The 24,678-nt window shown below is 48.6% G+C and overlaps 10 protein-coding genes across 10 annotated transcripts; 3 read left to right on the forward strand and 7 right to left on the reverse strand.

Moving 5' to 3' along the window:
• Positions 1-298: 298 nt before the first annotated feature.
• Positions 299-3,223, forward strand: EDB93DRAFT_672847 (uncharacterized protein). Its single transcript, XM_041457066.1, has 11 exons — positions 299-585; positions 644-789; positions 845-1,039; positions 1,094-1,173; positions 1,224-1,318; positions 1,371-1,495; positions 1,547-1,635; positions 1,686-1,798; positions 1,850-2,565; positions 2,615-2,784; positions 2,839-3,223. Exons 2-11 carry the CDS (start codon positions 649-651, stop codon positions 2,975-2,977), a joined length of 1,863 nt encoding a protein of 620 aa, XP_041312210.1. The 5' UTR covers positions 299-585; positions 644-648; the 3' UTR covers positions 2,978-3,223.
• On the reverse strand, positions 2,960-4,371 carry EDB93DRAFT_672827 (uncharacterized protein). Its single transcript, XM_041457065.1, has 4 exons — positions 4,101-4,371; positions 3,916-4,047; positions 3,526-3,861; positions 2,960-3,469 (listed from the first exon to the last, which is right to left on the reverse strand). The coding sequence occupies exons 1-4, from the start codon at positions 4,165-4,167 to the stop codon at positions 3,042-3,044; spliced, it is 963 nt and encodes a 320-aa protein (XP_041312211.1). The 5' UTR covers positions 4,168-4,371; the 3' UTR covers positions 2,960-3,041.
• On the forward strand, positions 4,244-5,765 carry EDB93DRAFT_672776 (uncharacterized protein). Its single transcript, XM_041457064.1, has 3 exons — positions 4,244-4,469; positions 4,520-5,426; positions 5,482-5,765. The coding sequence occupies exons 1-2, from the start codon at positions 4,412-4,414 to the stop codon at positions 5,377-5,379; spliced, it is 918 nt and encodes a 305-aa protein (XP_041312212.1). The 5' UTR covers positions 4,244-4,411; the 3' UTR covers positions 5,380-5,426; positions 5,482-5,765.
• On the reverse strand, positions 5,677-7,670 carry EDB93DRAFT_1219912 (glycosyltransferase family 22 protein; the record flags this gene model as incomplete). The annotated part of the gene is made up of 6 exons (XM_041451131.1): positions 7,387-7,670; positions 7,232-7,336; positions 7,043-7,179; positions 6,830-6,988; positions 6,101-6,781; positions 5,677-6,046 (listed from the first exon to the last, which is right to left on the reverse strand). The coding sequence occupies exons 1-6, from the start codon at positions 7,627-7,629 to the stop codon at positions 5,677-5,679; spliced, it is 1,695 nt and encodes a 564-aa protein (XP_041312213.1). The 5' UTR covers positions 7,630-7,670.
• A 2,249-nt stretch (positions 7,671-9,919) lies between these two features.
• On the reverse strand, positions 9,920-13,063 carry EDB93DRAFT_1121628 (nuclear pore protein 84/107). The gene is made up of 12 exons (XM_041448559.1): positions 12,790-13,063; positions 12,637-12,741; positions 12,264-12,588; positions 12,063-12,210; positions 11,896-12,008; positions 11,536-11,846; positions 11,363-11,485; positions 11,200-11,317; positions 10,941-11,150; positions 10,724-10,889; positions 10,280-10,673; positions 9,920-10,228 (listed from the first exon to the last, which is right to left on the reverse strand). Exons 1-12 carry the CDS (start codon positions 12,918-12,920, stop codon positions 10,048-10,050), a joined length of 2,325 nt encoding a protein of 774 aa, XP_041312214.1. The 5' UTR covers positions 12,921-13,063; the 3' UTR covers positions 9,920-10,047.
• A 33-nt stretch (positions 13,064-13,096) lies between these two features.
• EDB93DRAFT_1199376 (uncharacterized protein) lies at positions 13,097-15,074 on the reverse strand. Its single transcript, XM_041450920.1, has 4 exons — positions 14,977-15,074; positions 14,766-14,926; positions 13,853-14,707; positions 13,097-13,800 (listed from the first exon to the last, which is right to left on the reverse strand). Exons 1-4 carry the CDS (start codon positions 15,017-15,019, stop codon positions 13,411-13,413), a joined length of 1,449 nt encoding a protein of 482 aa, XP_041312215.1. The 5' UTR covers positions 15,020-15,074; the 3' UTR covers positions 13,097-13,410.
• On the forward strand, positions 15,075-16,371 carry EDB93DRAFT_1121632 (uncharacterized protein). Its single transcript, XM_041448560.1, has 5 exons — positions 15,075-15,609; positions 15,662-15,745; positions 15,799-15,898; positions 15,949-16,027; positions 16,084-16,371. The coding sequence occupies exons 1-5, from the start codon at positions 15,202-15,204 to the stop codon at positions 16,223-16,225; spliced, it is 813 nt and encodes a 270-aa protein (XP_041312216.1). The 5' UTR covers positions 15,075-15,201; the 3' UTR covers positions 16,226-16,371.
• EDB93DRAFT_1219924 (putative copper radical oxidase) lies at positions 16,372-18,875 on the reverse strand. Its single transcript, XM_041451132.1, has 3 exons — positions 16,866-18,875; positions 16,568-16,811; positions 16,372-16,514 (listed from the first exon to the last, which is right to left on the reverse strand). Exons 1-3 carry the CDS (start codon positions 18,853-18,855, stop codon positions 16,427-16,429), a joined length of 2,322 nt encoding a protein of 773 aa, XP_041312217.1. The 5' UTR covers positions 18,856-18,875; the 3' UTR covers positions 16,372-16,426.
• Positions 18,876-19,192: 317 nt separating this feature from the next.
• Positions 19,193-21,742, reverse strand: EDB93DRAFT_1076885 (WD40 repeat-like protein; the record flags this gene model as incomplete). The annotated part of the gene is made up of 11 exons (XM_041445276.1): positions 19,193-19,470; positions 19,522-19,651; positions 19,707-19,788; positions 19,843-20,102; positions 20,152-20,268; positions 20,318-20,464; positions 20,516-20,802; positions 20,880-20,977; positions 21,031-21,173; positions 21,228-21,378; positions 21,432-21,742. 11 exons carry the CDS (start codon positions 21,740-21,742, stop codon positions 19,193-19,195), a joined length of 2,004 nt encoding a protein of 667 aa, XP_041312218.1.
• A 1,162-nt stretch (positions 21,743-22,904) lies between these two features.
• On the reverse strand, positions 22,905-24,566 carry EDB93DRAFT_673141 (uncharacterized protein). Its single transcript, XM_041457067.1, has 2 exons — positions 24,257-24,566; positions 22,905-24,202 (listed from the first exon to the last, which is right to left on the reverse strand). The coding sequence occupies exons 1-2, from the start codon at positions 24,304-24,306 to the stop codon at positions 23,074-23,076; spliced, it is 1,179 nt and encodes a 392-aa protein (XP_041312219.1). The 5' UTR covers positions 24,307-24,566; the 3' UTR covers positions 22,905-23,073.
• Between the last annotated feature and the right edge of the window lie 112 nt (positions 24,567-24,678).

Consider the following 24,678-nt stretch of genomic DNA (forward strand, 5'->3'; position numbering starts at 1 on the left):
GATTCAGCACTCATCCACCATTGCATTGTGACTGGTTAGCTGAAATTTTGCTTGCGATTTTCCACCTACGCTGTATATATGAGGTGTGGCTCATTCGCCATTCTTGCAAATATGTGTCATGCCAAATTAGGAAAGTGACTAGCATCGAGGTCCGCGGAACAACCTGGGTAATATTTGTTTTCTCAATTCGAGCCGGATGTGTATCCTAATTTGGTAGTAGCATTCTGCCACACTTAGGACGATTCAAATAGGTGTGGCAGGCGGCAAGATCAAGTCTTGCTTACTAAGCGAGGTGCTGTTTAAGCTAAAGTTAACAAAGGACATGCGTCAATGATAATCAGTACCATATAATCATGCAGCGCGAATTCCATGCTTTCTCTCCAATACTTAAACATCCCCCATCGTACTCAGTTACTACTCGACTCCCTCTCATAGTTTGCTTGAAAACACCGCTCTTATCCTTGTTCGGTATCCTATAGCTACCCTGCGGAGTGCCCTGAGTACTATTCCGAGGTCGCCCTGTCCCCCGGCGGTCTACGGCCCTGTGACACCCTTTTCAATGACGTCTCCAAAGCGACTTCACTTGCGTGAGTTGCTCCTCATGACCACATTTACATTTTGCTGACATTTCTTCATGTTGCAGACCAGATGAAGAGACCCAGATACGAAGATTCCCAAGGCTCTGAATCCCTACTAGTAGAAGCTCAGGACACCAAGCCAGTCAGGTCGAGAGCCAGGAAAGGAGGTCTCTCCCTCCTACCCACCATTAACTTGGATGTTCTTTTCGAGGTAAGCTTCACTTCTCGCGTATAACGTCCAGCTCAATCATCATCCATCGCAACAGATTTTTGGGTTTCTGAAACCGCTTGACCTCCTCAATCTAGCTCGTACCTCTAAAGCATTTCGGAATTTACTTATGCGAAAATCAAATGCTTTCATTTGGAGAGCCTCCCGGTCACTTATCCCGAACCTTCCCGAATGTCCACCAGATTTGAGTGAGCCACAGTATGCTTGCCTTGCGTTTGATCCACACTGTCACGTGGGTCATCTTCCATATTTTCCATAAAGACATCCTCCAACACCAAACGTACAGAACTGCCGTGCAATCGGTTTTAACATCATCTGGCAGTTTCGAGTAAAATATTGCGGGCCATGTCTGAGAATCCATATAAAGTACGAAGTTCTCTTGCACGTTCTTACTCTAAATGAATATTATCTTTCAGTATGGAGCCAGCATATTCAAAACCCGTCATCACTCGACTTTGTCCAAACATAACTGAACTTCTCCCAACATATATTTTCCGTGACTTGCGCTTACGTATGAGTACCATCTCTCATGCTCCGGTCCGGTTGATAATGATAACGGATAGGGTTCACGGAAATGATCCAGACATCGCAGTACGAGGCTCTCAGTCTGAGGCTCAACGGTTTAGACTGTGACGAACAAACGCTAGTCATCGAAGACACAAAGAAGGCCATGCGTGCTACTCGTGAGGTACGCCACACTTCACTCGAGTGTCAAAATTGTAAATGATGTGACTTGAAGCATGCTGATGCTTGCAAAGCATGGCTCTCTGGAGTTAATAGGGCCCGATCTGATGAGTTACATCAGATACGAGAGGGGCGAAAACGAGTGTAAGATCAACCGTACGCTAACATATATATTCGCTGACATCTAGTTTTAGCATCAAGGAGTGGTTAGAAACAGCAGGGTGGAAACCTGAGATCGATTATCATACTTGGTGGAAAATATCCAAACATCGTGCCATCAAAGATTCACGACCTCTCACTACTCGAAGTTGGTCTCGTGATTTTTTTGAAGCTCTATAAATGATTTATTTTCATACAGTTTGGAGCCGCATTCGCCCAATTCTAACAGAGTATATGTCAGAAATGCGAACGATCCGTATGGAAGAAACGCTCTATAATTCTCGTCGGAGGATTCTCCTCCAGGCCTGGATCGATTTCTTGGCTGAACCTGCGTCATTTCCGAATACTGACGTCGACGTATTACCTCATATCGCTGACGTTGCGCAGTTCAAACCTTTCGACGACATCATCAAATTACCTGCCCATGTCGTAGTAGAGCGTGATACCTTTTTACCGGCTTTTGTTGCCCTTCCTAACCTAGTAAGGAACTGGCGGAGACAGGTCGATCAACAGCTTGCTGCAATCATCACGAATGGGTATCCAAAGGAATATGCACCAGTTGGAGATATTCGCCAACTTGCAACCAGTGTTTTTGTCTGCAATGCATGCGAACAGCTCTTCTTCTGGGTCGATGCTGTTGCGCACAACTGCAGCCTTGATTTTCCAAGGGGCTCAAACAAAGAAAGGAATGATTCTTTTAAGGAACAAGTGGCCCGCATCGCGTATTATTCGCTCGGTTCTTCTCCATGGTCTCCGAAATTCAGGTCTTCCACAGTACTCGCCATTCATGTCATTCGCAGTTGCTGTCAGGATCCTCGGACTGCTACGCTTGCACACATGGACAAAGCAAGCACTCCATTTTACTGTTTCGCATGCCATCCTGATGGCAAGACTGTCATGCATTGGAGGAAGGGTGTATGTTCTGTGTTCTTGATCTCACTTTTGGTATCTGAAACCTTTACAGCTCGAACACAATCACTTACACAACAATCAAGCTTCTGAAGGTAGCAAGTCACGACTGCAATCGCACCTCCTATCTGGAAGGCCGCCAAGAACATATCGATGTCTTCTATGTCGACGAAGTGTGGGTGCTGGTAAGCTTCTGCGAAGCATGGCTTGTCACATCGAGGAACAGTATGTGATACGTTGTCTCACGATTGGGTTGGTGGCGAACATTCATATCCACAGGCATCGCATAGGCATTTTGAACATTCATGAAGGAATCCATTATGTGAAAGAGATAGATTCTATCCCAGATCCTGTTACACTGACATGGAACAGCGGACCTGTTATGGCGACCTGGTCAGAGCAAAACCCATACTTGTGATGTATTATATGTATTATTCCGTGTACAGCAGTTGCTAATATCATACGTCCAATTCATCGAAATACTATGTAACAGTGACAATTTGACCCCTACCATCTTTGAGTATGACCAATTCACACTCGATTTTGTCCCCTGTGTCAAGACAGATAACCTCGGTAGGATCTATAGATGAGGTCTTTATTTGGCGTTTCTCAAAGAACGAGCGGCCAAGCACAACGTCAAAGTGCGGCTCCTCGGATAAGAAGACGGGGACAGAAACGGTCTTTGACTTGCTGGGTGGCAAGCTTTGTGCTGCACTTGAGACGTTGTTAGTTTGTGTGCTATCAGTGAAATCTGTAGCTGTCTTCAAGGTGATCGGCCATTTGCCAAGGTTGACAAGGCCACTGTAGCCATAGTGCCCTGGCGCTGCGTCTGCTGGAATAAACCCATGCCTCAACGCAAACTTTCGTGAAATGTAGACGTGACGGTAACCGTTCTTCAAGAGCATGCGGACTATAACGATATGGAACCTGAGTGCACGTTGTGAGACCGAACAAGCGCTTGCGTACCATTGTCGACTGGGCCGATAGTGCCTAAAACAGTGCGTACACCATTTTCGCTATGAAATCTCTCAAAATCCCTTCTGTGCTTCGCAGCCCCTGAGATCCCTTCGGCATCTAGTGATGCCCTAGACTTGTGAGACTTGGCGCTCCGCGCTGACCGAGGACGGGGGGAAGTCACACGTGTAGGGCTAAATAGGTAAAAGGATGGGTTGCAATACGCAGGTGGCTCTGGGAGCTGAGCTGCAGGATCGTGAACGTGTAGCGTTGGCGTTATGTCGGATGTGGGTTGTTGGGACGTAGAAGGTGCTTTATGCCTCCATACAAAAATGGTGTAGTCACTTTCTGTATAAGGCATTTTAGCAAGGAAAGGGCGAGTGGATGTAGAAGGATCAATACCGTCATCCAGATTCCACATGGTGTCATTCCAATTGTACTTGATCCAACCGGGACCAACGCGATTTCCGTGAAACCCCGTGTTGGACTTCCTCGAGAGCTTATCATACAATTGCTGTATGGTATTATCTTTGACTGTCGGACATATGATGATCAGTTTCATCGTGTTATATTGTTGTAATGCTTACGAGAGTGGATGAGCGCGAAAGAAGATGTGGGCGTATGGATATTGAATACAGGAGGAGAAACGGACATAACGAGATTGATCGATACGATTAATAGGACTGGTGTATATAGAAGGCGGCGGGCGCCCCGCGCCAAGAATCCAGGTATGTGGTGGCCGTGGTAGTACAGCAGTATATCCCCACATTTTCTCACGACGGTGTGCGTCTTCCGATTTCCGAAGGCATTCCGATGGACGCCCGCTTGATCAGATATTAAAAAATTGAAGAGTCCGACCAGTTAATTAAGTATCCAGTGTTCAACGTGTATAGAGAGCATGCGAGTGAGGAGGCATCCGGAAGGTTGCAACTTGACGCTCTTTCGGCCGACTCACTGTCAGTATTGCGCCACAACAATCCCGTTTTGGTTGAACACTCTCTTGTAGTACACAACAGCAAGTCCTTTCACTATTACTGGCCAGACGCTAGAAGGAAGGCCCTTATGTCCTTCCTACCACGTCTTTTCAGACCGCCAGCGGTGAACTACAGAGCATATTCTTCTTTTTTCTCGTCTAAACCAGGCGGAGGACGATACTTCAATTCCGCTAAACCTCCCAAGCCTGTCGTTTCTTCCGGCAGAACAAAGGTTGACAACGGAAACACCAGCGTCGCATCTAGCGATGGAACAAGCAGTAGCAGCTCTGGAAATGGGAATGGCAAGATGAAGGTCGGAGGTGCAGATGAAAATCCTTCGATTCCAACCTCGAACGCGGTCGACGCAGCACGAAGTAACACTTCCCTGCCATTCACGTCGCCTTCGGCGTTTTCAAACCAATCCCATCACCAAGTTCATCCCACAATATCGTCACAGGATTTCAATCTTCACCAGTTTTTCTCATTGCACCGACCGCTTTTGCTCTTATCTCAGCCGCCATCTACCATCTTTGAGTCTGCGCCCCAGGATGCGCCATTCTTTCAGTCACCGGAGGAGTTTTCAACGACTCAATCGCAGTCAGGGAAATTTGCTACTCTCGACGAGCCGCCAGAATCCTCGTTTGAGACCGATGCTGATGCCGCGAGGCAGCTTGGTCATGCATTGGTCATGAACCGCGTGGGCGGAATAGTGTCCTGGCAAAACACTTTGGCAAAACTTGGCTTGAGTGAGGAGACTGCAGAAGGTAGCGCAATTAATGCGAAAGAGTCTGCACAGGAGTGGGTCACTATCTACGCTGATAGCACAAAGCGAAAGAAGCGAAAGAAGATGAAGAAGCACAAGTATGTTTCATACTCCAATGTGAAGGAATGACAGACTGATTGATTGCTCTCCTATTCAGGTTGAAGAAGCGTCGCAGAGTCAGTAATCACCCCGTCAGATCAGCTTCCTTGCTAACATATGGTGTCATCACAGCTCACTCGCATGCAACGTCAGAATGCAAAGTAGATGAACTCCGGTGGACATTTGGCCACCCGGCACGCCGTGTAGCCGTATTAATTTCCCAGATACATCTTTTACATTCTTTGGATTGCTCCCCTCACCCAATCATCATTTTCATGTCCAATCATATGCGTCAGGCGATCTGATTTTTTGTGGCTGAGGATGAATTCAACGGATGTGTTTCCAAACCCGAACAGCACCCCTTCTCTGACCCTCCCCTTCCCACTCAAACCCACCCTTCCACACCTCTTCGTAACCCTGATTCCGGAATAGGTCCAACACGCCTGGCTCCCGTAAAAGCGCACCAAACAGTACTATATATTGTGGCCACTCATGCCGCCAGCCTAAATCCCAAGATCGTGAACTTTGTTCAACAACCTGAAGTGTCTCAACGAATGTGATGTTTGGTACTGATGAAGCGAAGTCCGAAGGGGGGTACGAAGTGTCCACATGCGACGGAAAATGTGTTCGCATATATTCCAAAGGTGCTTCGAAAAAGATATCTGTCTGGTCCTTGTAGTCGCTAGGATGTTGAAGTCTGAGTACAAAACATCAAATCCAAGCGAAAATTATGACAATGGTGATTATTTACCCCAATGGCGGCTCGCACCCAAGAGCCCACATTCTCCCGGTAGTTGCAAGCTCGGGCCGGTGAAGGTAGGCCTGCCACGGGGTTGAATGACAAGGTGTCAAGAACCCCACGGACGTCAGGTTCTCGGGAGGTAAGCTCCGCAAATACGACATGACTTTGATTTGTCCTACGCAATGGAAGAACACCACATATATCGAGGCTGGGACGGCCAATAAGAGAAGGCACAGATCTCGAGCGCGAATTGGGAGTAAGAAGGTCTTGGCTATTGTGTTCTTTCTCATTTCCCGGGGAACTTTGACCTCGGCTTTCGCGCGGCGATGATACAATTCCACTAGGGACCTTGATGCAAAGATGTGTAACATTGGGAGGAGCGGGTGGAGAAAACGCCATTCTTTATGTCCAACAAATGAGAATATCGTCAATGTCCACAAGATACAGCCGAGCATTGTCTTCGGTTTTTTCTCATCGTTCTTCACTGCGAGGAGCATACCATGCAGCACGAATGGCAAGGATGTAGAACAGAGAACCGGGAGGGCCTGTGACATGTAATAATGCCAAGGGTTGGAGCCGTAGAACAATGATACAGGCGACGCATTAACTCGCAGAAAATTTAACAAACTTAGCACAGGCCTGCCATAAAAGGCTGAATCGAGTGCAAAGACTGCCAGGATAGTCGCGGCTCTGAAAATTATGAGTTGGTTTTCGCGCAAATGGACGAATGCGACCAACCCAATAACGCAACAATCGCGAATAAGGATGAACCCCTGACTCAGGCGAAGCCCGAGACGCAGGAAGAGAAGGCCAAACATGTAGACCCAGATGATAGAATTGGTTGGTCTTATTGCGCACGCCAGCGCGGCGAACACAATGCACATGCGCATTCTTGTCCTGTTCCTTACATGAGATGTCTTGTCACAATAACGGCCAGTTTGGGCGACTGACGACTGCACCTGCATGGACCGCGTATTGTTCCAAGGATAGTAGCTTAGTGCAACTGTCGTCAATGACGTTTCGAGGGAGTTCGACATGGAACGTGAAAGCGACAATGAGTGGAACAGAGATGTCAGAGAGACGAAGTACTGCAGGAGATCAATTCAGTCGTCAATTACGCTCGGTTTTGAGAAATCGCACTGCAGTTGGTACAAACGTATCGTCGAGAACTTGCCTTGTAATTTTAAGGATCCATATATCTGTGATAGCAGCCAACAAACCATGGACGATGCGTGGGCCAGCTATCTGACTCGTCGAATGAGGCTAAAGAATGGCAAAATAAATGGAAAGCTCACGAGTAACTCAGGGTATCTTGCATCGAGGCCAAGTATTTTTATAAGCCAAAAGGGAGGTATATTCAACGCAGGGTAGATGATACTCCGAAGGGGTGCTGGGCTAACCCACTCCCATGTGAGGTGTCCATATCCAAAGACGTAGTGGTGGGCGGGTTCTAACGCCTGGAAGTATTCATCTGGCTGGAAGAATCCTTGAGTGCTAAGAGCGATTGTGACGCGAAGAACCAACGCCAACGATGCCATAGGCGTCGCTCACGCACACGGACAAGACGAAGCGCTTGAAGATTATTGACGTGGGAAATTAACATATAATTGAAAGTCGGTTTTCTAAGCTAACCGAGGCACCATGTTTGCAGAGTACGCGCGGTTCCAGATGACTCTACGCTACACGATATATGTAGTGTAGGGGTGAGTCGCGATCAAGTGAAATTACCAGCGGTCACCCCTTCTGTCACCTTGGACACTATTCGCAGTGTCCTTGTGGGCACTGAGTGCTAATGTGTACAAAACAGTAAAATGGTACAAATATCCAGGTAGACGAGATAAAAATCCTCTAAGTGAAATGAAAGTCGAAGGTGATAAACAGATGCCAATGAATCTGGCGGAAGGAATGGTGATAGCGAAACACATGTACCGCCGGCGAACAAGTAACAATGGTCCGAATGAAGAGAGTCGGTCCCTCCTCCGGCGGTCGCACATACCTCGACCAGCCTTACAAGAAAGCAGCCACACAGTCCCATAAGGAGGCGCAGCACCGTAGAACAGGTGGCCGACGCAATCGAGTTCCAAAACCAGTGTCTAGAGCAATAGAAGGGGGCCGGACGACATGAAGCGAAACAGGTATCAGAAAGCACAAAGTAGTGCTGAACAGGATACTAAGCAAAAGAGAGGTATTTACAACAGAAATGAGTCGTAGACCCGCCATTGCGATAACGCGCGCTCTTGTAAGGAAAGGAAGGCATCGACCTGCATAAGTGCAGTCATGAGCAATCCACCAGGGGGGAGGCATCGGTCGGCGTTACACGGTCATGCACAACCAACAGAGAAGAGGTGTCGACCCGCCGTCGCGGTCACGCACACTTCTGCAATGGAAGAAGGCATCGATCTGCACAGGTGCAGTCATGCACAACCCAGAAGAGGAAGGCATCAGCCCGCGTTACACGGTCATGCGCAACCAAAAGGAGAGGCATCGACCCGCCGTCGCGGTCACGCACACTCCTGCGAAGAAAGGAAGGCATCGATCTGCACCAGTGCAGTCATGCACGACCCAAAAAGAGGAAGGCATCGGCCCGCGTTACACGGTCATGCGCGACCAACAGAGGAGAGGCGTCGACCCGCCGTCGCGGTCACGCACACTCCTGCAAAGAAAGGAAGGCATCGATCTGCGCAAGTGCAGTCATGCACAACCCAAAAGAGGAAGGCATCGACCCGCATTACGCGGTCATGCACGACCAACAGAGAAGAGGTGTCGACCCACCGTCGCGGTCGCGCGTACTCGTGACAGCCAAGCACGATGTAAAAGAAAGTAAACCATCCACAGCTGTGGTTGTGCAAATGCCTTTCCGAGAGATACCCCACCACGCAAAACGCAGATGAGCGAACTCCAGGTGACAGGTGTACATCAAGAGAAAGGAAGCTAAAAATGGCTTGAAGCGGAGGTAGCAGTCTAAAGGGGAGAAAGACATTGGAAGCACGTAAAGGACTGGATATATGCGCTGAAAATACAGCATGTATGCGCTGTGAATGAAGTTCAAGGGCCGAGGCACGATTGCTGAAGTGTGAAGACGGCTGCCAAAGTGTGTGCTCCAGAATAGACACTCCGAACCGCGCGGATGGCTACCGATCCACTACAGATGATGTGTCTAAACACGATAAGAGGAAAGCATACAAAAGACTGAGTATATGCGCTGCAAGTGAAATGCAAGCTCTGAAGTGCGATCGCTGAATCGTGCAAATAGCAATCCACTAAATAAGCACGAGCGCGCCGAAGCGTGTCAATAGCTTCGAGGGACTGGGTCTGTGGGTGCCGAAGCACAGACGCCACAGCGTGTAGATGAGCGCCAAAGTATATGTGCCAAGGCGAGCAAGAGGCTGCCAATGCGCCGGAGGAGATCCTATATCAAAGCATAACGCAGTCGAATAAAACTCCTCGTCGAGGGCTCGTCACATTTAACAAGCAAAATTCAAATGCGAGGCATTAATGGACACATGATGTATTATCACGAAGAAGATAAAACGAGAAGGTGAATGTATGCAGCCGTAAGAAGATTGTAGAAACACTGACGTGAATAGTGTGATACTATGTCACTCAACTCGTCGTGGCTACAAGCCGATAAACTGAATGGACTGAGAAGAACTCATCTTTGATCGGATAGAGACGTGCGATAACGACCAGGTCGGACGCATTTTGTCAGATGTGCGAAGCGCCAGAACTCGAGAAGACGAGTGAGCGAGAGATGAAGAGAAGAAGCAAGATGCGTGCATATCAACTTATTGAAGTTATTAGATCGTTCACTTGCTTAGTAAGCACTTGTTGAGCTTTGCTTGCTCGCAGGCTCGCGAGCTAGCTCAAACGGCACTTGACTGTGAGCATTCAGCCTTCATGCTATTGATATTCGTAAACAGTCTGGAATTAGGCCTCGGGCAACTTGTAAAGATAAATTACAATAAAAAAATCTTGAAAGGATCCGATCCGCCCCCGTCCAAGCTAGCTATCGTCGCCCGGCGCACAGCGTCAAGGTACTCCCCAAGCCTTCGGCCATCGAGATGCAAGAAATCGTCATATAGTTTGTACCTCGAATCCGCAACAATGTTAGCAAGCTCCAATGCGCGCTTCAAATTTCTGAAAAAGATGTATTAGAGCTGCAGACACTGTATGCGAAGACATGCTTACTCTGGGACATGCTCTCGAGAGGCATAGAGCATGGCATGCAGTCGTAGTACAAGCTCGGGGACGTATATCTGCCGAACGCGAGTTAGCTCGCGGGAACGGCGATCTCCTGTGTCGTCAGGCATCATCCAATCCGAGGTGAGTAGTTTCACGACGGCATCGTGAGCCTGGTCGATAAGTCCTTTGTAGTCGCTTAGCCAAGCGGCCCTCGTATCCCGGTTCATTATCGACACCTCTAGACCCTGGCACTGCACAACACGGTCAAGACTGTCCCAGATAGTGAAGAACTGCCTGTAGTGAAGGTATTCTGTGGCTCGTTCCTCAGGCTGGTCGATGGAGGCGAGTTCACGAGGAAGCACCTCCATCAGGTTCTTTGCAAGCGAAACCCTCCCTGCCCCTGGAAGTCATGGATTAAATATGATAGTAGAACATCGACAACAAGCTTACCTAGGAAGTACCGCAAAATGACGGTCGCCTGTTCCAGTGCGGTATTATGCGTTCCATCCTCGAACGTCGTCCACTCTATCGATCGAAGCAGGAGAAGCTCGATATCAGAAGGAGTGGCCTGCAACGCAATGACAGAAGGAAGCGGTCCCTTCATTTGGGGTAGAAGCTGCAAGTAGTGTTCAGCACGTGAGCTTTGTGAGATGCAAGTCCTGCCAACCTCGAATGCTCTATCGATTGTTCGCTCGGCAGTGACCACTGCCACCCTGTGAACGTCCAGACCATGTTCTCGTGCGCGAGTCAATGCTAATCGACGTTCGTTTATGTCCGCAGTCAGTTCGAGCGAAGTCAAAAACATCGCATATCGTTCAACTGCGTTGTCTCCTAGTGCACCGGCATACATGGCGATCAACTCTCGCTGGCCTGCAGCCTGACAAGAATATTAGTGCGGAAAGAAATAGCTAAGGACAATTTCTCACCTCCAACACTTGTAGGTAAGCCTCGAGAATGACTTGGGTCGCGAGTGGCGGCACTGGAATGTCAATCATTCGCAAATAAAGGCAGAGGTGGGCAAAGAAACGCGTCATCGTAGGGTACCTGCTGCTTTGTTAGAGAACGTCAAACGCACGTTGTCCAGCTTACTCTGATGATTCGGGATCAAAATTTCCATCCTTGAGTCCAGCTGCAAAGGTTTCTAGCAATGAATTTGTCCGATCGAGAATGATGGCCAGCTGAGAGACGTGGAATGCATGGTCTGCGGTAGGACTGACTGATGCTCAGCAAACGGAAAATGGACACATATATGTAGGCCGTACCCGTCCTCCACGTGAACACTACCCAGGGTTTCCAAAGTAGATGTTGCTTCCCTCTCCCACTCTTCTTCCTCAGCCGCATCTTCTTCTTGGGACGGTGGCGAAGGCGTATTTTCTAATACTGCTAGGCCTCCATCCCAGAAGCCACCACCCAGTTTAATCATCTCAGCGGTCTGTTTCTCCTCACATAGGATACTGATCTGCGCCCATAGATGATCTTCCCATGTCCGACATGCAGACTTGAGGACACTAAATGTTTGCGGGCAGGGCGCGAGAGCTGCATAGAGAATGCGCTCTGGATCGGGGAGGTTGGGCTTGAAGGACACGTTAAAAAGATGGTGTACAGATGGTTGAATAGCGCACATTCAAAGCCGCTCTTGCGCACGTCGATTTCCATAATTTTCGACGTGGGTTTCCTTGCCATCCTTCGGCATCCTCGGCGTCATCAATGCCGTCGTCATCCCGTTGCTCGTTTGCTGTCAGCAGATCAGAGATGCCCGGATGATACCTAGCGCTTCAAGTTGACTTACCAATAGCTCGCCACTGAAATAATAGTGAACCGCGGATGCTTGCAGCCCTCCACGGTTGATGTGCTTTTCTGCATAATTCGACTGCCTCATCCAATCTGCCAGCACGAACAAATGAATAGAGCGCTTGTGCTAGGCTTTTCTCAGATCCCTGCAAATCATTGCATGTTAGTCAGTGCTTTGACAGGCTATTATTTGGCTCACGGCGTCATCAGCTGCTAACGACCGACCATCACCTCTGTTCATGGCATCAGGATCTAGCTCTTTTACCAGACCCTCTCTAACCCCTGAGCCCGTGCGTAAAGCCTGCATAATATTATGTTTGGTAAACTTCCAGTATCCTGTGGTGGCTTCTGGGTGTTGCGGTTGTGAGGCAGTTTCGTGAAGCCATTCTCGTACCACGACAAGTTCTGTGAGGAGCACTGATGAATGCATGATTGCTTGTGCTAGTGTTGACGTGGGCGTATAAGGATTCTTCGCGAGTAATGTGCGGGGATGGATGTGTGGTTCTGGTTCGGTCTTGCGGGCACTGCAGTCGCCTTGAGTCAGGAATCAGCAGTAAGACGCGTTCACTCACGGCATCACAGCCTGTAAAAGGCCCCACGTATTGGCCTCCATGCGTAAGACATCGAGTTCCTCTTGAGAGACATCAGAAGACGCGCTATTCTCTGCTTCTGTTATTCTGGTAACTGGTGAGGTGCGTTCTGCTGGTAAGATATTTGATACACACTGGTCGCGACACAATTGTCGTAGCCTAGGCGCAAATCCCGTGTTGGGATCGAGGAGAGCGGCAAGGTCATCTTTTGCAGCCTGGCACACAGAGAGCACATCCGCACAAGACGAATATAAGGATTCGGACATTTCTCTAAATTTTGAGACTAAAAATGGCCTTGAACTGGTCGAACGTCGAGAGTGCCTTCACTCACCAACCAGGCAGCTACGCAGTTCAGGTTCTGCCTGATTTCTCGAAATTGAACTGAAGCTAGCTGCAACAAGCTTCGAACTGTCGCTTACGTAATAACTCTTACGTTTGGACTGGTACTAAATGCTTGTGCGCCCCTCTACTCAGAACCAGTAACGCCTTCTACAGCTGCGCAAGGCTCCTATCTAGCTCCTCATTCACACTCTGGTTCTCGATATTGTAGGCAAAAAATTGACTAACCTTAAGAATTTTCTCCAACTTGTTTTGTCTGCGTGATGCACTGATCGTTTTCTTTCAATTCCACATATCTACCAACACAGACGCATTCCTCACATTGTGCTACTATTCGATACGTCCATAGAGCAGTAAGCCGATAATTATGATTGTTCATTGATTATCGCCCGTCATACCTGCAGGCTGAGTTGCGTTCTACATCCTCTCTGCTTTGAATCTGGATATCTTTCCACCCAGATCACTGGCGACTGTGTCTGTTGCGCTCCTCGCAGAACCTGCACTTAATTCGTTCACAGTCGAGCCAATGGAGCTAGGACCAGCATTATGGATGTGGCCATTTTTCAGAAGTTCTAAGACCTCTCGGACAGCCTCATCCTCGCTCCCGCTTTCCCCCTCCTCGCCGCCAACAAGATGGTCGTTTTCTATTTTTCCCAACCGGATAGCTTCTTGCAAGGATTTTTGTCGAGAGGCCGGGATAACTGATGAAGCAAGTGAAGTAGAGGTAGATTTATCATATGCTGTAGCCATACGATCAGCCCTGAAGCGCGACACACTAGGTTTCGGGCGCCGATCTGGGGCAATGTCCTGTAGTCGACTTGTTGAAATTGCAAGGCTGTACAAAAAGAGAAATACTGACTCCTTGATTCCATTCTTCATCATCGTGCGTGTGTGAAGTCATCGCTCGGGCAGCCTCCATACCAATAACATGACGCTTCTTATAATACTCCAGGGCCACTTCTCGGTGGTGCTGTGCAGAATCCCAATCAAATTCCTCTTCCAGCAGGCCATCGTCTGATCCGTCGTCGTCTTCACTGCCCGAAGTATAAGATTCATATGGCATATCTCCAGCTTCATCGGGTGTCGAAGATGTCGTAGAAAAAGGTTCATCATCTGAATCACATTCAGGCTGAATTTCTGACGATGGCTGGTACGAAGCTGGATGTCGCTCCACCACGTGCATTTTCATGGGATGACGTCCCCAATCAATGGATGATCCGGTAGTCTTACTCTCCCCTGTAGCAGATGATTCATCCGGCGAGCTGGGATTAGCAAAAGTGACAGTCTTCTTCGGTTTGGGGGAGTCCGATTTGGAGGGCTCCTTTTCGATGAGATCTTTTAGTTTTCGTTCCTCCTTTTCCCTCGCTTCTGCAAGGTTTTTCAGCAGGGCCTTCCCCATTTTCTTCTGCATTTCTTTGGCAGCCCTTAACCGTTCCATTTCTGCTTTCGCGGCCTCCTTGCGCTTACGGATATCCTCAATCCGCTTCTCCCTTTCTTCTTCCTCGTCCCTTTCTGATTGTAATCGTTCCTCTTCTTCAAGCTTGGCCAAGATGTGATCTCGTGCGCGACGGCGCTGTTCCCTCTCCGAAGCAGATAGAGATGATTCTGGTATGAGATCTGGCTCATGGAACGAACCCGCTGGAGAGTTCATGTCACTGATATCCACAGCAGGTTCTGTGATGTCTATGATCGGGAGACCTTCGTCGTTAAGAAGCTTTGAATATAGATCGAAAAAATCAATACACAAAGTGAATGCAGGTTCGAAGACGCACTTCGCCCTTCTCATTCTGTTGCAAGCCTTCACCCTCACTTGCGCCTCCGAGGATCTCATCTATTTTATTAGCGAGATGTTTGAGTTGCGAAGGTGCTAGCTTTGAAGAGGGACTCGTGTCCGGTCCTTTAGGTGCCAACGAAGTGAACAGGGCCTGCAGCGCTAAAAAGCTCTCTTGTTGAGCACATCAGAGTTATTGAAGACGTAATTACCCTCAGTATAGCTGTCATTCATGTCCTTGATGTGACCCGACATTGGATCAGTTATGAAGCTTGAAGTCCGGTCAAGGGCTAAGTAACGCCAAGATGATTTGCCACTTGATCAGAGGTCATGTGACTTGCTCCTTCTCTGCAAGACATCCCCGAAATATTCTAGGGCCTGAATCCTCGAGGCCTCATACTGGACAAATTTCATTTCCCCATCCACCATTAGCAGACATGGTTGTCGCACACGTAGAGCAGAACGCATCTGCCACCAAAAACCGCCGAAGCATGACTCGTAAGAAGAAAGCACGCACGGCTGCCAGTACTACACAAGCTGAGGGCGAAGAGATGTCTTCAGAGGTCATTCCCCCTTTGAACTCGCCTCACACGGCCGATGATGACGATTTGATGATCGAAATTGACCCTACCCCCGCCCTAGAGGCAAGCTCAGCGCCCTCTTTTCCGGCTTTGCCTGCATCTGCGACACAATCTGCTTTAAAATCAGAAACGAGGCGGATTCCAATACCCCCGCATCGTATGACGCCTATAAAAAAGGACTGGATAAATATTTTCAGTCCTCTCACCGAGATCCTTGGGCTACAAGTGCGAATGAACGTTCAGAGGCGGTGCTTAGAAATTAGAGTGCGCATACACGCCTATCCCTGGAGATTTTATGCTTATCGCATCGCTGCAGACATCAAAAGCTACCACAGAAGTCGGTGCTCTGCAGAAGGGAGCTGATTTTGTGAAGGCATATGCTCTTGGATTCGACGTTAACGTGAGTGCTGATTACTGTTATCTTTATCCATCTCTCAAGTTATTGATTTACAGGATGCGATAGCACTTCTACGAATGGACGATCTTTACCTCGACTCATTCGAGATTAAAGACGTAAAAACACTCAATGGCGATCATCTTAGCAGAGCAATCGGTCGGTATACGAGCACGCATCATATATTACTTCGCTTAAAAACGTTTTAGGACGGATAGCAGGACAGGATGGCAAAACCAAGTTCACGATCGAGAACACTAGCCGGACTCGTATCGTGCTCGCCGACACGTAAATCTCTGTTCTTTTTTTTCATCTTGATAACATAATTGATGCCTTGGACACAGTAAAATTCACATCATGGGCTCTTTCCAAAATATCAAAATTGCGCGCGATGCAATTGTCTCTTTAATTTTAGGGTCACCACCCGGAAAAGTTTATGCTGGACTTAGGACTGTCAGCAGTCGTATGAAGCAGCGGGCCCTGTAAATTGTTATATATAGACGAATTTATCATCTTTGTTTTCCATATTTCTCCAATATCATCATAGGAAGTGCGATACAAAAACGTTGTGTACAAATCTATTGCTGGCAATACAATACTAGCTCAAACATCAGTCTGAGCAAAATATATAACAGGATGAGAGGCCGACGGTCCAGCAACCGTGAAAGCTAGGATAGCATATATAGATTACTGAGTATTCTTGACATACTTTCCCTTTTTCTTTACTTTTGTCTTCGATGCTTCGTACTGGTCTATTGCAGTCATTTTCAGCAAACTGTCAATAAATGCTTCAGTGTTGCAGATAAAAAAAATGGGAAACAGACGTACTTGTCCCAAGCAGTGTGGTCCACAGGAGGCCCATCACCGTTCCCTACCATCACCTGAAATCCGACGCTAGGGACATTGTCCACGACAACGTATATCCAACCCGGTCCTGGTGGATATACGGCAGGTCTAGGCGGACCAGTAATCTGTAGCGAATGTCCGTCACTGAAAAGCTCAGAGCTCAGATACACTAGACGGCTATTTGCGTGAACAGCGTGGGTTACAAAGCCAAGATCCATCAGTGCAACTGTGGTGCATAATCGTGAGGTTGGTGGCCAGAACTGAGTGGTAGCAAACCCACCTTTGATATTCCGGGCATTCGCTGTGGCAGGCGGGAATTTGACATTCAGAGTGATGTTCTGTCCATACGGGAGAGCCTTTGGGGGCTTATGCACGAGTGGCCTGTTCTTGTTCATGTATGGAGGACCAACCCACTCAACTCTATAATCCGTCCCATACTTCACCTCGCTCCGATCCAAGTTCGGGTTGCTCCCAGCTACCATGATATCACCATTGGGTGTCAGTGTCGCGACTGAATGGTACATCCTCGGAATCGCACTGCTTTTCATTCCCTCTGAGGAAAAGCGTTGCCCAGATGGTGCGGCGGGATCATATAAAACTGGCGTAAGGACCGGATGGTCTGCGTTCGACTGCCCAACCTGATCGATAACGTTGCCGTAGCCTGAGATTCCAGTTCCCGCGCCATTGACGATCAGAACCTCGCCAGTTGGGAGCAAGACTGCATCTGGCATGTGACGCGCCTCGGGCATCTGTTCAACCACCCACCCTGTAGCAATTCCTTGGTCGGTAAGCAGCAAGCGAGAGCACTGGGAAGATGCTGGATCTTGAGAAGATATCTCGTAACCTGGTTTCCTGTCGTCAATCGTGGAACCTCCGCACAGCAAGATTTCTGCAGTGTAACCATCTTCAGGCGATAAAGGAAGGAGGAGGCCAGCAGCTGCCATAGGATACGTAACTCGGCATTCGTTAGGAATTCGCGGAAGTTGTTGTTCCTGATTCGTCCGCCAGTCATATATTATAGCGTCTTGATTGGCGGCCATGAAGATCCTATCGTCTGGAAGTGAGAATACAATAGGGAAAAGGTTGGCGTTGAGGGTGCGGACGAGGAACGGTAGATGTATAGGCAAACCAATCGAGTTGTGAATAGACTTCGGGGGCCAGTATTCTATTGTAGGGTTATTCACTGTCTCGTTGTTCATCCACCCGCCCTTCTTCGATCCTCCAACGATCATAGCGCTTCCATCCGAGATTCGAATGACTGTGTTATACCAGCGGGGGCTAGCCATGCGGATGCGGGAGTGATTCTCGTAGATGTTGCAATGAGCGGCGGAGGCAGATGGACAAGGCTCAAAGATACGAACTGCCTGCAAGCCATCGAGATCTCCAAAGTCTGCTGCAGACGTGTACCCGCCAACTACAGGGTTACCCCCAACGTTTATCAGAGTTCCGTTGCTCAGAAAAGTCCCACCGGCACAAAACGAGTTGGATTCGACCTTGAGGGGCCTAACGGCATGTGTCCGGAGGTTGAACAGGGCAGCCCATGCTGGGTGCCCCCCAATCGACACGGGATTATGTTCAACTTTATCGATGATAAGAGCGTGAGTATCCGAGATCACGGTAAGCTGCATGGCAGATACGCCGGTTACGCCCTTTTGTTCCAGTGTCCATTGTGATTGCGAAGTCAAGGACTGGATCTGCCCTGGCTGGGGCGCATTTGACATGTCAAGGGTTAGAGGAAGGGTCATGAAAGGGGTCTTATGACCTTCTGTGACAACAAATGCATCTACATCGATAACGGGGCTGTCAACCCGTCCCTTTCCAAGGTTTGTGACCTTGATGATGTGTTTTCCGTACGGCAGGTTAAAAGTCCAAAAGATCCGTTGCTGTTTACGCGACACGTTGCTCCAAGTATCGATCTCCTGCACTTTTTTCCCATCGATGAACACCGCGGCGACTCCATGACTCCTGTCCAGACCACCGAACCACTCGATACCAGTGCCCACGAACGTCATCCGGGCAGCAGCTCCTTTTTCGTCAGTCCAACGCAGCGTCGTCGCGACGTACATGCTATTATAGGAGTCGAACCAAGAACCAGTGAAGTGAATGAACGGCGACGACGAATCATAACCTTTTGCTCCTGGCGGGACGTAATAGGGTCGGAATGGACCTGGTGTGTCTGTCCCTGAAGGAGTCTGGCCATTCCATGCGGACTGCTTGGCCCAGGCAAACGCCCAAAGCACCGGACACAAAAACAGTGCAAGAATAATCATACAAGAAGACAAAGAAGTGCAACTTAGCAAATGTGAAGAATGTGAAGCGGTCAGAGATGGAATTGATCATTTTGATGAAATGAACAAGTTCGGCGCGACGCGACGCGCTCACGTGACATGTAAAAAATAATCCGTTATGCAATGAACAAGTACTGTCCTACGTCCCCGCCGGGTGCTAATTTAACAATCTATACTATGCATGATATGTCACGATGAAGATAATTGATCAACGTTCAGATAACTGTATGTTGTGTGATGAGGGAAAAGCAGCAGTGAGAAAGGAAACCATTCACGAAAGGTCATTGATGTTCGCTGAGTCCCCAAGAGCCCCACCTCACTATAACCCTCCATGGTTATGGACCCAAGGTTGCCTTACTTTGCCCTTCCCCTTCCCAATCATCTCTGGCTCGAATGCAGAGATGTTAAAGCCTCGAAGCAGTTCACCCGCGGAAACAGGTGACTCCCACACACGTATCGTGTTGTCGTCCGAACACGATGCAAACATGCGTTTATTGCGGGGGTTCCAGGCTACGGAATTCACGCTTCCCAAGCCATGACCATCCAGTACCTCTAGAAGTGTTCCTGTGTCGCGATGCCAAACATAGACATTGCGATCTGGAAATATTGTGAGTGTGAACTAGCAGGGCGCTATGAACGTCGTTATACCTTCACTTCCACTGATGACAAAGTTGCCATCGATACCACCAAAGCAACTGCGGATGACATGGTGACCCTGTCGTTGCCCAGTGAACTTGCGGGCAAGCCTGAACTCTTCCAGGTCCCACAGATGTATTTCCTTGATGCATGGTCAGTGATATGGTTGAGTTTGATACAAGAAAGAGGGTAGTCACATCTGGAGCGTGATTAATTAACGCATACCGGGAATCTTCAGAGATCTTCACGCTAGTAAGTTCACCCTCCATGTGCAAAGATCTGTGTGCAAAGATCGATGAGCAGATATGCTGGGACAGATATGCTTGTACATACAGCTCAATCTGTCCCGTCTTGAGATCGTAGATAATCAATCGATTCTCCGGCGGACGCGGCCCCGCTGCATTACCGTTGCCATTAGATACAAGGGACGGCGATGCGTCTCTGATGTTGGCACGAGTCAGTGTTCCCAACGTTGGGGGAGGGTTGTATCCCATCCCAACAGCGACCAAGCGTCTCATGTCAGGAGTCACTGCAGCATCAGTGACACGTATGGCTATATCATTCCATGATTCCCGTGGTTCGCCCTCCATATCCTGTTAGAGACTAGGTGAGTGCGATAACATAAGCCCACGATAAGCATACCCATAATATGATCTTGCGATCGAGGCTGCCAGACATAAACCCTGAGCCATCGGGTAACCATACCAAGGCAGACACCGTCTCAGCATGATTCTCGAGCGTCTTCATCAAAACTCCAGTCTATAGCTCATGAGTATCGCCAAACAAGACATAAGAATTCAATGCTAACCTTCGTGTTCCATAGCAAGATGAGGTGGTCCGCAGACGTTAATAATATAGAGTCGTCTAGTGACCAAGCCAAACAACCAAGAGGATATGGGTGATCACGTAAGATGAATTCTACTGTACAATCACGGGATGATGGTTCTGCCTCGAGCTGTGGGGTCAAAAATTAGTATGTTGGACGCTGCAAGTCAGTCCAACTAACCCCAATGCGCCAAATAATAGCTGTCTTGTCTTTACTTGCGCTCGCCAGATGATTACCATCGTGACTCCAGGCCACATTCCACACCTCGTCTGAATGGACGTCAAGGATGGTAGTTGTTATTCGAGGGAAGGATTCCTTGTCGCATGTGTGATCACTAAATAGCGAGAATGAAGATGGATCCACAGGGGAGTTGTGGTAGAGGCAGCGTTGTCGCTGGTATTCTCGCGACTGTGCGAGAAGCGTAGAAAAACGACGCTGGGGAATCATGGTCGAAGAAGGTATATAATCTGCGAGGCAAGACATCAATGGCTGTACAAAACATATAGAGCACAAGGAGATGTTTCTACTGGGATCTCATACTGACGTTGTAGATCTTCAAGAAGTCGTCGCCGTGAGTTTCCCGACGCTCCATCCCAAGAGGCGCGCCGACGAAGATCTTGTGGATCTGAACACATCATCAAGCTGGACGAGAGTCATCACGAATGTAAAACATGAAGATATGTCAAAAAGCTCACCTAGATAATGCATGGAGTTCTTCCTGGTCCAACCCGGTACTATACGGGGCCAGATTATTCCGCAGGACCTGCAGCGCAGCGGTCGTTTTCCGCGCCTCAAGCAATTCAAGATACTTCTGTTTCCCAATGAGAAAGCGGGCGTCCTAAAAATAGAATCGTTAAAAGAGCATGTCTGCCATACAGGAAGATATGCGTACCAGAAGGGCTTCAGCATCAGTCACCCCAAGTTCAATGAGCAAATGTTCTGCATCGGACCAGGCACCACGCAGGATATGTTGCCGAAATTCTGACACTTCTGGTGCTTCTAACGAGTACCCCGACTCGGCTTCGAGAGTGGCAGCAGATTCTCTGAAGGGAGCGTGATAAGGGAAGAGCATATAAGTTTAAAAAAAATCGCTTACATATACCCGACGTCTCTAAGACTTTGAATAACTAATCTCACGAACTCTTCACGATCAAGATATGGGTCGTCGTAGAGGGTGGTGCCTGGCAGCGACACTCGCGTAATGGATGAGTTGTGCTTGGCGAGGCCATTCCCCATTGTTGAAGATCCGTTTGAAGTAGTGCCATTTGATAGCGGAGCAGAGCACCCATTCTCCTTATTTATTCCATTGGAATGACTAGCCAAGGTGACGCAAGACGGGCCTGCCTCTGGTACAAAATCATATGAAGAGGATAAATTGGATTGGTTATCACTTTCAGGAATTCGCATTGCGTTTAGAGGCGAATTAGTGACGCGAAGATTGTTGTTAACGTTCAGGGAGGTAGAAGTGGATTCCAGAGTGTTTATACTATCGATTCGTTGTCGTTTACGAGGCCTCGAGACCTCTGTGTCTGGATAAAGGAATGAGTGGTTAGTAGACATTATGAGGACATTTTAAAATTTAAACGAGTCGCACCTGTTGGAGTAGATTGCAGGTCACCTACAGATTCCTCGAGCTGGGACAGGTGTCTAGTAGCCGGTATCGAAGTAGTTGTATGGGCTTGTACAGAAACTGCCCTTGATTGTGTGGTAGTAGACCGACTGTAACTCTCAACCGTTGCAGATTCCAGGCTTGGAGATGGCCCTAGACGTGCGGGACAAGTGTCCTCTGCAGTATTCAGCTGAGTAAGTGAATCAATGATGGCAAGTTGATGGTTCTGTGGCTGGTTATGTCATGCAGCACCAGAAGTGCAATCGCGAAACTAGAATATTTACGAGAATTTCTGGATGATTTGGGAGTAGTTGGCACAGGATGAATCCCTTACGAAGACCAAGCTTCAGCTTGATGGGTTGAAAGGGAATTGGGAGGAGTCAGTACAGTAAGTTCCCGAAATGGAAGTCCGCTGTCGCGTGTCGAAGGTTTGCACCCTTTCACACAATAATATTTATTATGGGCACATTCTGGCCCACCTTGCAATTGCCTTGCACCGTTATTACGTTATTGCTATTGGTCCCTGCCTGCCCCACCATCATGCTTGCTTGCTGGGGCATGCGCTACAGCTTTTTTTTTTAGCTTATCTTTAGCTCACGAATTACCATGAAACACGTTACTTTGCCGTGTATCAGGAAATGGAAAGGATCGGAACTTATACTGGAGCGCCATGTAATTGTATCATGCTCAGTTAAACTGCACCAAGAACGAATATTACAGTTGAACGTCAAGCAATGTATGGTACTTGATAATGATTCCCTTCAATCCGATGTGACGACCACAAAATGGTGAAAGTCGATGCTAAATGGTACGATGAATGCTAGTTTTGAATGTGACCACGAATAAGTAATGAATGGTGATGTGAAGACGAAGAATGTGTGCTGTGATTTCCGTAAATTTTCTGCGACTACTAGAAGTTCTGCCGTATACTTTGATGAGGTAGATATGTTACGTATGGTCGATATAAAAGGGCGAGTGGAAGGCCGATGCAGTTATTTTTTGAGTGCGATGTGACGAGAGAACGATGAAGAAGTCGTTGGTTTTATCACGCCAGAGGTGCAAAAATATATTGGCGCGGCATGCATACCGAGAAGTGAATTCTGGGGGGTACGGTTACGGAAGACCGGCATCAAAACCGCTCTCGCAAGCCGCTCCTGCCATTTCCATAACCCGGCGCGTCACGCGAGCTTGGTCCGTCAAGCTCGTTGCGCTTGAAGCGGCCCCGGCGTTCGCGTGCCTCATCGATGGAATTAACAAAAGGCGTTTCCTCGAATCGCTGCATCGAGGACATCATCTTGGGAAGTGGTGATGAATTGCGCCGTACACTCGGACGACCTCGAGGCAACGGAGCACAGGTCCAATCAAAGACTTGCTCGACGCTGCTGCGGCTGTCCTGACGTTCGCGAGGTCCAGGAACCAGGGTTTGCTGGCGTGCACGAGAACGGGAGTTGGAGCGACTACTCGTGTCAGGTGCGCGTCGCCGCCCGCGGGGCGTCGCTTCTACAACAGAGCGAATGCCAGAGATAGCTAGCAACGAAGCTAATTTTGGTGTAGGGGGAGACGGACGACTGGTCGTATTTCCTGAACTGGTAGAGAGTGGTGGTGAGCTTCGCTGGGGGGAGCTGACCTGCAGAAGAGAGAAATATGCAGGGAGACTCGCACGGTTGCGGCTCTTTTTGAATTTGGAGGTAACAGTGAGCTTGTTATGCTCCCGCTCTCGCTCCGAAGGTTTCTCATGGAAGGGAGCGTCGCTCACGGAGTCAGCGTCGTCTTCAGCAGAGGAATGGGCTTGTCCAAAACCTGAGCTGGATGTAGAAGATGTTCGACGGTGAAGAAGGGGGATGGTCGAGCGGTTGTTGGTAGCCGACGGTTGGCGAGTGTAGCTGAGTCCTGAGGACTTGCATGGATGTAAGAAGCCTGCGGACCGTGCGAAGCCGTCGCCGGATACACTTGGTTCTAAACCATCTCCTTCATAGGCGACTTCGTCATCAATACCAACAGAAGCATAGCCTTCCTCTTCTGCATCAGTGAAGAGAGACCAGGAAGCCGAAGATGTGGATGAAGACGATACAGAATACCGGCCTCGCTTCTGGAAATTACTGCTAAGCGCGGTTCCTAATGCAGACGGCATGAGGGGGGGAACATCGCCACCGGGAGTAAAATCGATGTATGGAGAGGAAAGGGCGCTGCTGGCAGAAGAGATGGACGGAGAATTGTACATGTCTGAATTTTCGCATTCATCACTGCAGTAAGCACGACTACATTGATGGAGGAAGTTAGAAGGAGGTATCTGGGCATAGGGAAATGCATACCCATCATCGCGGAGGTGTTTGGAACATGCGAGGCATATCTCCTCGAACATGAGGCTTAGTTGAGCAACAAAGGGTACCGGGCGGTAAAGAACTAAGCTTGTTTTATGGAGACGAGCACGCTGCAGTAGGCGTCGTTCGAAATACAGTGATGGGGCGTATGAGAAAAAAAGGAAAGAAAGAGCACGGGCTTAAATACGGGGGAGGCGGTACGAGGAATAGAATATCTGAGAAATAATAAATATGAATTAGATGACTCAATTCAGACAAGACCGGGTTGAGTCAAAGCGTGCGATCTCACAGGGGAACCACGTCACATAGCGTCACATTCGCACATACAAGGATTAGATCTGCCTTTATTATTTGTCAGCAACGTTCTCTATACAAAAGTTGTTCTGAATCAGCTCGTCGCACGTTTGATTGCG

Source organism: Suillus bovinus (assembly GCF_016758785.1).
Source record: "Suillus bovinus strain UH-Sbo-P2 chromosome Unknown EDB93scaffold_5, whole genome shotgun sequence".
In the NCBI taxonomy this organism is placed as follows: Eukaryota; Fungi; Basidiomycota; class Agaricomycetes; order Boletales; family Suillaceae; genus Suillus; species Suillus bovinus.

Coding starts and splice junctions, on each gene's coding strand:
- EDB93DRAFT_672847 (XM_041457066.1), top strand. CDS start 649: ATGAAGAGACCCAGATACGAAGATTCCCAAGGCTCTGAATCCCTACTA. Junction 1,174..1,223: donor TGTCTGAGAATCCATATAAA/GTACGAAGTTCT, acceptor ATTATCTTTCAG/TATGGAGCCAGCATATTCAA. Junction 1,799..1,849: donor ACGACCTCTCACTACTCGAA/GTTGGTCTCGTG, acceptor ATTTTCATACAG/TTTGGAGCCGCATTCGCCCA.
- EDB93DRAFT_672827 (XM_041457065.1), bottom strand. CDS start 4,167: ATGTCCGTTTCTCCTCCTGTATTCAATATCCATACGCCCACATCTTCT. Junction 4,048..4,100: donor TTTCGCGCTCATCCACTCTC/GTAAGCATTACA, acceptor TATGTCCGACAG/TCAAAGATAATACCATACAG. Junction 3,862..3,915: donor CATGTGGAATCTGGATGACG/GTATTGATCCTT, acceptor TGCCTTATACAG/AAAGTGACTACACCATTTTT.
- EDB93DRAFT_672776 (XM_041457064.1), top strand. CDS start 4,412: ATGCGAGTGAGGAGGCATCCGGAAGGTTGCAACTTGACGCTCTTTCGG. Junction 4,470..4,519: donor GCTCTTTCGGCCGACTCACT/GTCAGTATTGCG, acceptor ACTCTCTTGTAG/TACACAACAGCAAGTCCTTT.
- EDB93DRAFT_1121628 (XM_041448559.1), bottom strand. CDS start 12,920: ATGTCCGAATCCTTATATTCGTCTTGTGCGGATGTGCTCTCTGTGTGC. Junction 11,486..11,535: donor AGTGTTCACGTGGAGGACGG/GTACGGCCTACA, acceptor AGCATCAGTCAG/TCCTACCGCAGACCATGCAT. Junction 10,229..10,279: donor TCTCGAGAGCATGTCCCAGA/GTAAGCATGTCT, acceptor CATCTTTTTCAG/AAATTTGAAGCGCGCATTGG.
- EDB93DRAFT_1199376 (XM_041450920.1), bottom strand. CDS start 15,019: ATGTCGGGTCACATCAAGGACATGAATGACAGCTATACTGAGG. Junction 14,708..14,765: donor AACAGAATGAGAAGGGCGAA/GTGCGTCTTCGA, acceptor CTATATTCAAAG/CTTCTTAACGACGAAGGTCT. Junction 13,801..13,852: donor ATGAAGAATGGAATCAAGGA/GTCAGTATTTCT, acceptor AGTCGACTACAG/GACATTGCCCCAGATCGGCG.
- EDB93DRAFT_1121632 (XM_041448560.1), top strand. CDS start 15,202: ATGGTTGTCGCACACGTAGAGCAGAACGCATCTGCCACCAAAAACCGC. Junction 15,610..15,661: donor GGCGGTGCTTAGAAATTAGA/GTGCGCATACAC, acceptor GCATCGCTGCAG/ACATCAAAAGCTACCACAGA. Junction 15,899..15,948: donor TCATCTTAGCAGAGCAATCG/GTCGGTATACGA, acceptor AAAACGTTTTAG/GACGGATAGCAGGACAGGAT.
- EDB93DRAFT_1219924 (XM_041451132.1), bottom strand. CDS start 18,855: ATGATTATTCTTGCACTGTTTTTGTGTCCGGTGCTTTGGGCGTTTGCC. Junction 16,812..16,865: donor GAATGCCCGGAATATCAAAG/GTGGGTTTGCTA, acceptor TATGCACCACAG/TTGCACTGATGGATCTTGGC. Junction 16,515..16,567: donor GACCACACTGCTTGGGACAA/GTACGTCTGTTT, acceptor ATTTATTGACAG/TTTGCTGAAAATGACTGCAA.
- EDB93DRAFT_673141 (XM_041457067.1), bottom strand. CDS start 24,306: ATGTTCGAGGAGATATGCCTCGCATGTTCCAAACACCTCCGCGATGAT. Junction 24,203..24,256: donor AAACACCTCCGCGATGATGG/GTATGCATTTCC, acceptor CCATCAATGTAG/TCGTGCTTACTGCAGTGATG.